Source organism: Chironomus tepperi, unplaced genomic scaffold (genome assembly GCF_022539635.2).
Source record: "Chironomus tepperi strain 1889 unplaced genomic scaffold, CSIRO-AGI_Ctep_v1 contig_244, whole genome shotgun sequence".
NCBI classification, from domain to species: domain Eukaryota; kingdom Metazoa; phylum Arthropoda; class Insecta; order Diptera; family Chironomidae; genus Chironomus; species Chironomus tepperi.
The window spans coordinates 1,175,236-1,185,630 of NW_027226366.1; the positions used below are offsets into that span (position 1 = coordinate 1,175,236).

The following is a 10,395-nucleotide window of genomic DNA, read 5'->3' on the forward strand; positions in this document are numbered from 1 at the left end:
GATTACTGTATTGATGAATCTTTTGAAACTTTTTTTGTTTGTTGGCTTAATATAGATACTTAATTTTGAGATATAAAAAATTTTCCCAGGCATCAGAAAATTATGTGAAAAACTTAATTTTTCTTGAAAACCACGTGGTCACAATACTTCCGTTTGTCTAGCTCATTCCTAGTGGAATTTTATATTCTTAATTGTTCTTAATATTAAAGATATTATAATAATCTATAACTTTTGTGAACATATTGTATAGTTTTGTCCAAGTTCTGATAGTGAAAAAATAGCTTTTTCCCAAAAAAACTTCAATTTTTCGACAAAAGTCGCTCTAGCGCTTCAGGACTATAGATGGTAGTGGAATTTTATTTCAGATTTTCAAAGCTCTCTGTTATTACTATCAAACAAAGCAATAAAATAAGAGTGCGTTCTCTTGGCAAAAGGCACTTTTTTGGCTCTGAAAGTCACATGTCACGCACTCCTCATATAGAAAAAATTCATAAAAATTTTGGATTCAAATTAAATTTATTAATTATAGTCTAGATTGATAGATCTATTCAAGGCGCGTATTTTGAATATAAATATGTCATGTTTTGGTCCAGTTTTATGGGCAAAATTTCAAAATTTCGATTTTTACTAAAATTTTTGAGAAAAAAATAACTTTTTTTCTCGAACTCAATGAAACTTGTTCAAATTTTTTTAAAAGTTGTATTTTTATGTGTATAACAACTTTTGTTCTGCAAGTTCTCATAAATATTTGATTTTCGGCCTGAAATTTTGAAAAAACTTGAAAAAATCCTAATTTTTGGGTATTTTTTGAACAAATGTTACGAAATCTTAACAAATATCAATTTTCAACATGACATTATTGACTAACTTTATGTTTTTAAGGATGATCTTTCATTTTCCGATAAGAAACTTATAGGTTTTCATATGAAAATATTCTAAAAAATGACTTTAACTAGTTCGAGCAAGGAGATCAAAATTTTAAATTCACTTTTTCACATCTAAAACTAATCAGATGACTTTAAAACTTTCTGAATTTATTTATTATTATAATATTGACTAATTTATGGCTAGTTGTGGTAGTAATAACTGCTATTTGATCAGATTTTAGAGACTGAACAAACGGAAATTTCAAAAAAATTTAGGAAAATATAAATCACGTCTAAATTTAGTTTCCATTATTATTTTGCTTTTATTTAGTGTCTGTTATCTGTCTGGTTGGGTTAAGATTGTTAAAAAAGTTTAAATATTTGAACAAAGTCAAGATTTAGTAGTCATACAAAGCTCAAAATGAACTAACAGTTAACCATGCTTTTTATTGCTTTTTGAAGCATTTTTGTCTCAACACTTTTATGCAACTGGGTCAAAATTTAGTCAAAAATGATTTTTCAGTCAAAACTTCGAGAAATTTAGTAATCTTGAGTACATCTAAGAATGCAATATTAAAAAAATTATTTGTTGAATTTTAATAGCTAAAATTACTAAAATCTGATCAAATAGCTGTTATTACTACCACAACTAGCCATAAATTAGTCAATATTATAATAATAAATAAATTCAGAAAGTTTTAAAGTCATCTGATTAGTTTTAGATGTGAAAAAGTGAATTTAAAATTTTGATCTCCTTGCTCGAACTAGTTAAAGTCATTTTTTAGAATATTTTCATATGAAAACCTATAAGTTTCTCATCGGAAAATGAAAGATCATCCTTAAAAACATAAAGTTAGTCAATAATGTCATGTTGAAAATTGATATTTGTTAAGATTTCGTAACATTTGTTCAAAAAATACCCAAAAATTAGGATTTTTTCAAGTTTTTTCAAAATTTCAGGCCGAAAATCAAATATTTATGAGAACTTGCAGAACAAAAGTTGTTATACACATAAAAATACAACTTTTAAAAAAAATTTGAACAAGTTTCATTGAGTTCGAAAAAAAAGTTATTTTTTTCTCAAAAATTTTAGTAAAAATCGAAATTTTGAAATTTTGCCCATAAAACTGGACCAAAACATGACATATTTATATTCAAAATACGCGCCTTGAATAGATCTATCAATCTAGACTATAATTAATAAATTTAATTTGAATCCAAAATTTTTATGAATTTTTTTCTATATGAGGAGTGCGTGACATGTGACTTTCAGAGCCAAAAAAGTGCCTTTTGCCAAGAGAACGCACTCTTATTTTATTGCTTTGTTTGATAGTAGTAACAGAGAGCTTTGAAAATCTGAAATAAAATTCCACTACCATCTATAGTCCTGAAGCGCTAGAGCGACTTTTGTCGAAAAATTGAAGTTTTTTTGGGAAAAAGCTATTTTTTCACTATCAGAACTTGGACAAAACTATACAATATGTTCACAAAAGTTATAGATTATTATAATATCTTTAATATTAAGAACAATTAAGAATATAAAATTCCACTAGGAATGAGCTAGACAAACGGAAGTATTGTGACCACGTGGTTTTCAAGAAAAATTAAGTTTTTCACATAATTTTCTGATGCCTGGGAAAATTTTTTATATCTCAAAATTAAGTATCTATATTAAGCCAACAAACAAAAAAAGTTTCAAAAAGATTCATCAATACAGTAATCAGTGAGATCAATTTGAATGATACTTGAAAATGGGCGACATACTAACTTCAAAGTGCTATTTCTCCTACATGCTGTCGAGTTGACAACTATTTTGACTAGTATTATATAGAGTAATATAGGGACTATAATAAAAGCAACAGAAATAATTTTTGAAAGAATTTTTAATTCTGGCCCATAGTGTGTTGTATGGAGCTGCTTTTATGAATAATTGCAATGGTTCTGTCAATTTTAAAATTTTCAACGGTTTTCAAAAATTTGAATATTGAAGCGGTTTTCGAAAATTTGAAAATTTTATCTGTTTTCCAAAATATTTCAAATCTCAAAAATACGTTACTAGCTCAAATTTCTCTTTTATCAAATAATAATCAATTAAATTAATAAATAAAGATGTAACACCAACCAAGGACACAAAAATGCTATCTCCATAATTAAATTATGATTAGATATTATTAAGAAATCAAAAAGCAAATAATAATTTTTCACAGACAAATGAAGCCGTCAATTATATTCCAACCGCAAATAATGAAATTGAGTCAATATTCGATATCAATACAGTAACTTATTTCGATACTTAGTTCTTTATATAGCGTTTCAATTACTGTCTCACGCCATAAATGTTTTATTCATGTACTTCAATTCCGCTTTATTACATGATGATGAAACTTTATTGAATTCATACTATCAATTACCATTTAGTTTCTATCTATTTACTCCAAAGTATTGTTGACGGAGATGATTGCGAATGTATAAAAATAAGGTATAGTTAGATCAAATCTCCTTAGGGTGTAATTTCAATAAACTTCTTTTCTTTTTCCTTCCTTCCTTTCCCATTGTTCTTATTTCATTTGTTTATGAATTAGTAATGATATGCTCTATAAAACGCAAGGATCTCCATCCCTACCTTTATGCTTGTTATTGGAATTTTTGGTCAAGAGATCTACTTTAATTGCTTTCTATGCTGAAAAGCTGATTTATTATTTTTGATGTAATATAACTAAATCATGATCCAAAATCGAAAATCTGATGGCTATTTATCTTAATAAATATTAAAAATTCATGGATATAGACTCAAAGTCCATCATCACATGCTTCATCACATGCTCCAAATCCTAAAATCCCTCGCCTTTTTAGAGATTGTAATGTAATTAAGATTTTTTTGATGCTTCGTGCTTTATGCATTTAATGTCTTAAAACTGAGGGTTCGATTTAATGATTATTGAGTAATAAATACTTAACTAGTTAACGAAAAAAATTGCTTTTGATTGTATGACTACTGAACATTTAATTACAAATTGAGGCTTGAATTTGTGAACTGTAAGTCATGTGAAGGAAGGAAGGCACCCTTCCATTCAGATCACATAATTTTATGCAACACGAATTGTCATTTTTTCATTTTTTAAAAAATAACGGAGGGTTAAGTGATGAAATTTCATTAGCATGCAATGAGTGACAACGGTTAATTATATTATTTTTCTTCCCGATTTGACAAATTTGCATCATTAATTTTTTTTTAACTTTTAATTTGGACAAGAAAAAGAAATGTGCAAAGAATTGCAATGGAATGTGTTAAAGGACTAAACAAATTAAAAAAATTCCTTTCTGTTCATTAATTATTCTTTTTTTGGTGGACCAGCTATTTGTCAAAGTCATCAAAAACGCCATCAATTGTATCCTTTTCATATACACTTTAAAAATTGTAAATTGTTGACACGTGCTCAATTTTCTTAACGGTTTTAATTTGAATTTTGTACAAAGTAAAGTTCAAAACGAAGTTCAATTTTTGAATTTTGGCAGTTATTTTTCAATTGCTGTAAAATTATCAATTAACAGAAGAGTTCCTGTAACAAAATTAACTTTATGTCTTCAAACCTTTAGTACCTTTGCTCGCAATCTACCTTTAATGCTTAGTCTTCCTGTACCCGATTCCTGCTGAAATCAGTAGATTCAACTTCAAAATTTCATTTTCACATTCCAAATTCTAGTTCTAATAAATTAATTCTTTATTCTACGAATACCTTTTTGTATGTTAACTAATAAAGCTAGGTACAACAACTCAAAATTCTTCATATACCACATTATATTGAAATAAAAGTGTGATTCCCAATTTTTGTCAAGAAATTTCTTATAGAATTCACTCATCTCGTCTGCATTTAGTTCCTTATCCTTTTGCCTTTCAGCTATAAATTCACTTTTCTGTGTAAAGAACCGCTTATTGTGATTTCTCCAGAATCCAGTGACAAATTGCTCAGCATCGATTCTTTTCAATCGCAATTTCTTCTGTAAGTGTGTTTCATCTGCTGGAGCATGTCTAAGAATTGGCCTGATGTTTGATGACTCATCTGGTGGACCTTAAATTGAATGACATTGTATTTTAATTAAGTTATTCTATCATTTTTATGATTTTTTACTTACCAATATAATCTGCTTTGATTTCAGAGACATTAGGTTTGCTGTTAAATCCTTTTTCAGGTGCATTTGATGAGTAGCACAATGCTGGATGTATATTTTTATTAATTATGCATTTACGGTAGGTATTCAAAAGTTTTAACATTTTTAGGAAGAAGAAAAAATTTATGTAAACAGAAAGGGCATGAAACTAAGATTGCCAGACGGACAACAACGAGTCTGAAAAAAAGTTTCGAAAATCGCGGACCCCCTAACAAATAATAATTTTAAAAGTTTAAAAAATTAAGGCTGCCTGCTCAAAGGTGAAATGAATAGCTGTTAAATTAGTATAGCCAGGAACAATAAAGCACAACAGAACAAATAAAAAGATGATTGTTTTTTATAAGAAGGATATCTTGTCGAAAACTCAATTAAAAAAATTAAGGTAAGATAACAAAAAAATTCTAATCATCAAAATTTACATACTTAACGGATCGGATGATATGGAGTGATGATTGTTACTGATTAGAATGATTGCAGTGCTAACGCGTCACATTTCATTATGTTTATGTAACTTTAATTTAATGGAATTAAATGCAACAATATATAATAATCATTAATTAAGTGAAAAAATATATATACGAGTACGCGTAACCTGATTTCTATCCTGCTTATTCTTTCTTTTCTAATTTATAGCGAACACAAATATAATTGTGAATCAAATAGTATATGCGATAGTTTACTACAACCATGGTGGACATGGCTCGTCAATCAAACGCCTCTCTTTATTGCCCCAAATCTCTTGACAATTATAGGACTTTTTGTTAATATTGTCACATCCCTGCTTCTGCTGTATCATGCGCCTGATGCTAAAGCTGATGCTCCAAGGTGGTGCTATTTATCGTGTGCTGTAGGATTATTTATTTACCAAAGTCTCGATGCTATCGGTCAGTATAACTTAATTAATTCCTCATTTTGCATACAGTGTCTATAATCAGTTAATTATAATGTAGACGGAAAACAAGCACGACGAACAAACACATCATCGCCTTTAGGTGAACTCTTCGATCATGGATGTGATTCAATTTCAACAGTGTTTGTTAGTATTGCAGCTTGTTGCGCTGGTGGTCTTGGATATCATCCGACTGCAATGCTTTTGAATTGTGCAACAGCTATTATTTTATTTTATGTAGCACATTGGCAGACATACATGTAAGTTATAACAGCTTATTATTATACGTACATGACGCATGAAATGAGATAATTATTTTTGATGATTTTACATTATCTGCTTCTTATTTTCGATTTACTTTTAGCACTGGAGTCTTACGATTTGGAAAATTTGACGTAACAGAAGCACAATTGTGTATTATGGGAATACATTTGGTGTCATTTTTCTTTGGACCTGAAGCATGGCATGTGAGAATATTAGGTGGCATACAGATATGGTTTTTGATGGCATCATTCTCACTAACAACAGCATTCATCGTGCTTGTAAATTTCGCACAAACAATTAGGAAAGGTGGAATTGGCAAAAATGGCTCAACAGTCGCTGGCACAAGCATTATATCACCTATTCTTCCATTTCTACTGGTCGTGATTCCAGCTTTTATAATATCAGAAAAATCACGAAGCCAAATTTATTTGAATCATCCTGTACTATATTTATTAACATTTGGAGTTCTTGCCGCTAAAGTATCATGTAGACTTGTCGTCGCGCACATGAGTAAAAGTGAAATGAATTTACTCGATTCAGGACTTGTCGGTCCACTAATACTCTTCCTTAATCAATACTTTAACGAGTTCTTTAACGAATATTATGTTTTATGGATAGCATTTTTATGGTGCTCATATGACCTTGTTGGATATTGTAGCACAGTTTGTCTCGAAATGGTATCTTTTCTCAATATTAAGCTCTTTACAATTCCTTATCCACCGCCTAAAGCCAACAAATCAAATTCTAGGAAATAGATTGTTTTATCATTTAATATCCAGAGAATACTCAAATCGACATTATCCAGCGTGTTCTCTTTCCATTCATCCCATCAAATCCTTAATTTACTTTAGTTAAACGCACACACAACATACATTTAATAACTTTAATTGATTGTTCAACGTTACGGTAAATCCTGAGATTTTTTTAATTAATTAATTACGATTTTTCCTTATTTTTTTTTTTGTTCCTTCTTGAGGCAAGAAACTGATTTTTAATTAAGTTTTGTTGGAACCATACGCATAACTATTATAAAGCTCCATTTATAGAACTTCTTTTGAACGTATATGATGAAATGCTAATTGTTAATGATAATTGGTGTAAATGTTATTAATATAATTCTATTATATTGAAAGTGAATATAATTCATTTTAAATAATGAATTTAAAACAGTTAGAAAAAAAGTTTAATAAAGACGTACACGAAGCGTAGTTTTGTGAAATAAAATTGCTTTTAATTTATAATTACTCGTAAATTTGTTAATTTCGATACTTAACCTATCTCAACAAAATTATTTTAATGATTATTTCATGCTAATTAAACATTACGGTTGATGAACTCCAAAGTTTTCCATCTATTTATGGTAACGTATTTTTATAATTCAAACTTAATCGGTTATGATAACGAGGTTTTTGAAATTTAAATTCAAACGGTTTTGCAGGGTGGGGAGAGTTTTGTGAAATAAATCAAAACTCAAAACTCAAAATGAGAGTTTGATTTAAATTCATTGAAAAAATGAGTTTGAATTTGAATTTGAATTTTTTTCATTTCGAAAATGAGTTTGAGTTTTTTTTTAAACTCAAAACTCAAGTTGAGTTGAGTTTTGAGTTTGAATTTAAACTCAAATCCAAACTCACCTTGAATTAAAAATCCTCTTATGGAGATTTAATCGGTTATGATAACGAGGTTTTTGAAATTTAAATTCAAACGGTTTTGTTTTGACTTGAGACCGGTCTAAGTAAACAAAATTATTTAATTTTATTGACAAGTTGTTTGAAATCAAAGGTTCCTTTACATAACTAGATCAGTTGTTTAGTACCTGATAGCTCCATAATTAACTGTATGATTTTGGAACTTCTCATTCAATGTAAGATCACGAAAATTTTAACGGACAATGGTTATTATGGAAGGTAAAAGAATTAATTAAATAAATTTTATTTTCCCGCCATAAATCAATCTGATTAATTATGCTACAGAGTACACTGATGTACATCGATCAACATTGCAAGCATTAATGAATCATGGAAGTCTCGAAGAAGACGAAATGAAGGATATATTTAAAGAAATTTGGGAGAAATGTAAGATAATAAAATTGATTTTAAATTCAAATTATTAATTAAATTTACCTTAACAGTACATGAAAATAGAGTTATGGAAGAGAATTCCTTATCAAGAGTTATTGATCAGATAAATGACAATATTGGTCGATTTGATCAGAGAATCGTGAAATATCAATATGGATTGAATTTACTGGATTATTACATTTTCTGTGCAACAACAAAGACATCCATTTCAAACATGCAGCACTGCTATACAGAACATGAAGTAGATTTTTTCAAACAGATACTGACAAAAATAGTTGAAAATATAGACCTTAACATTTCTCCTCGCGAAGCTCTCAATTTACAGTCATCACATGTAGGAAAGTTGAATAAGATGCGATCAGAGAAATTGCTTGACGGTTGGTGCACAAATGGTTATTTTGTTCGGCATGATAATCTGATATTTTTGGGACCAAAATCATTAGCCGAGTTCAAGGAGGATTTGAAAGGCATGAGAGCAGAACACTTGAAAGTTTGTGGTTTATGTGATGATATTGCTGCATGGGTAAGCTACATAAATTTAATTTAATTAAAGTAATTCTACAGTATATATGTAATTTAAATTTCACTCAGGGAATTTCATGCAGTGCCTGCAAAACCACAAAATCCACATATCACAAAAATTGCATCGAGAAATTTCTGGCACGATCCGATAAATGTCCAAGTTGCAAGATGAAATGGACTGTTCCAATGGAGTAGTGCAATGCAACCAACAAAACCAAATCGATAATCGAAATATAAGATATTAAGTATATTTAAAAGAAAAATTTTTCAATAAGCATAAAAAAACCACAGCCAGCCACAAAAGAAAAGAAAATTGCTAATGCTATAAGCACACATTATGTTGTAAGGTCGTAAAACACAGTACACATTTGTCCTACTTTCATGAAAAATATACATAAAAAAATTATATTTTATTTTTAAAAAGAGCCATTTAAAAAGAAAACGAAAAATTCACTTTTTCCTAGTCATTATGAAGATTCGATACGGAAGAAAGAAATGCAATGTCTCGAAAGAAAGCGAGAAGTGTACAGGGTAGGAAGAAAAAAAGAACATGAAATTTTCAAGATTTTTATCGTTCAAATATCGTGCAAAAAAAATAGCAAGCAGCAACAGTCTCGAATTGGTGATGAATTTAATACAAAACGACACGAAACTCGACTGACTTTGGTAAGTAAGAAGGAATTAATTGAATTTTTTTCATTTCAACACTCACTGCTACTATTTGCTTATTCTTGATCGTCAAAAAAAAGGTCTTTCTACTTTGTATGTTATTTAGAAATTAATTTAATTTAATTATTTTCTGTTAAAAAAATATATAAGTTTTTAAAATAAGGCCACTCACGCTTTCAATTGAAGAAATGAAGAAGAAGAGAAGAAAAAGTTTCACTTTTTATTGCATGTTTCTAGTCACACAAAACGACAACAAACAATGTTTTTACTTCTTTCATCTCCATGCATCCTGAATTACATACATATTTATTGATATGATGATAAAATCACGATTTACGACCTCCTTGAAGCATGACTAACAACATTTTGCAATTAAACAATTTGTTAAAATTCCATTAAATTACTTTCTTCAAGCATCAAGACTCTCATCTCTAACGCTGACATGACGGATGAGATGAAGATGAAGAGAGGCTTAATGATGCTTGATATATGGAAAGATTTATATAAAAATAATAATTTTATTAATCATGCGACAGCACAAAACAAAGATAGGAAATCTACTCAATTGGCAAATGTTTATTATTATTATTTATGGAGTGCTGTAGGTACAATAGTAGCTATTTACCATAACAGGTAATCATGACATATAAAAAATAATAAAAATGTTTTTTTAATTGTTAAGCATTATTTCTATTGCATGACATTAATCGTCGATAAGAACAAATGAAAAATTATTAGAAAAATTTATAGGTCAAATTGATAATTTTAAATCTGACTGTTTCCATTGCCAATGCCAATGAATACAACTGACTAACTGCTTATTGAAAGAAAGGAAACTGAGATGGAAACTCTTAACGGTATTAAAATAAAAAAATAATAATATAAAGCCTGTTTTTTTTTATTTTGAAAAATCGTGATATTTGAAATGTGGGAC

At 28.9% G+C, this 10,395-nt stretch overlaps 3 protein-coding genes across 4 annotated transcripts; 2 read left to right on the plus strand and 1 right to left on the minus strand.

The window, feature by feature from the left end:
- Nucleotides 1-4,580: 4,580 nt before the first annotated feature.
- On the minus strand, nucleotides 4,581-5,139 carry Coa8 (Cytochrome c oxidase assembly factor 8). The gene is made up of 2 exons (XM_070641517.1): nucleotides 5,001-5,139; nucleotides 4,581-4,936 (listed from the first exon to the last, which is right to left on the minus strand). The coding sequence occupies exons 1-2, from the start codon at nucleotides 5,137-5,139 to the stop codon at nucleotides 4,581-4,583; spliced, it is 495 nt and encodes a 164-aa protein (XP_070497618.1).
- A 72-nt stretch (nucleotides 5,140-5,211) lies between these two features.
- Nucleotides 5,212-7,365, plus strand: LOC139091254 (choline/ethanolaminephosphotransferase 1-like). Its single transcript, XM_070641243.1, has 4 exons — nucleotides 5,212-5,418; nucleotides 5,670-5,920; nucleotides 5,987-6,185; nucleotides 6,290-7,365. Exons 1-4 carry the CDS (start codon nucleotides 5,363-5,365, stop codon nucleotides 6,942-6,944), a joined length of 1,161 nt encoding a protein of 386 aa, XP_070497344.1. The 5' UTR covers nucleotides 5,212-5,362; the 3' UTR covers nucleotides 6,945-7,365.
- A 690-nt stretch (nucleotides 7,366-8,055) lies between these two features.
- On the plus strand, nucleotides 8,056-10,355 carry Nse1 (Non-SMC element 1). Of its 2 annotated transcripts, XR_011544515.1 has the most exons (5): nucleotides 8,056-8,096; nucleotides 8,163-8,264; nucleotides 8,321-8,793; nucleotides 8,862-9,458; nucleotides 9,876-10,355. XR_011544515.1 is itself a non-coding variant. In XM_070641616.1 (4 exons), the coding sequence occupies exons 1-4, from the start codon at nucleotides 8,081-8,083 to the stop codon at nucleotides 8,985-8,987; spliced, it is 717 nt and encodes a 238-aa protein (XP_070497717.1). In that variant the 5' UTR covers nucleotides 8,056-8,080; the 3' UTR covers nucleotides 8,988-10,355. The 2 variants fall into 2 exon arrangements, 1 of the variants encoding a protein (XP_070497717.1); XM_070641616.1 differs by having other exon boundaries at nucleotides 8,862-10,355.
- The last annotated feature ends 40 nt before the right edge of the window (nucleotides 10,356-10,395 follow it).

Bases quoted from the DNA above. Each gene is read 5' to 3' on its own strand.
- Coa8 (XM_070641517.1), bottom strand. From the start codon at position 5,139: ATGTTAAAACTTTTGAATACCTACCGTAAATGCATAATTAATAAAAAT. The intron at 4,937-5,000 runs GTAAGTAAAAAA...ATTCAATTTAAG, and splicing joins AATCAAAGCAGATTATATTG to GTCCACCAGATGAGTCATCA.
- LOC139091254 (XM_070641243.1), top strand. From the start codon at position 5,363: ATGATTGTTTTTTATAAGAAGGATATCTTGTCGAAAACTCAATTAAAA. The intron at 5,419-5,669 runs GTAAGATAACAA...TCTAATTTATAG, and splicing joins ACTCAATTAAAAAAATTAAG to CGAACACAAATATAATTGTG. The intron at 5,921-5,986 runs GTCAGTATAACT...ATTATAATGTAG, and splicing joins CCAAAGTCTCGATGCTATCG to ACGGAAAACAAGCACGACGA.
- Nse1 (XM_070641616.1), top strand. The intron at 8,265-8,320 runs GTAAGATAATAA...TTACCTTAACAG, and splicing joins TAAAGAAATTTGGGAGAAAT to TACATGAAAATAGAGTTATG. The intron at 8,794-8,861 runs GTAAGCTACATA...AATTTCACTCAG, and splicing joins GTGATGATATTGCTGCATGG to GGAATTTCATGCAGTGCCTG.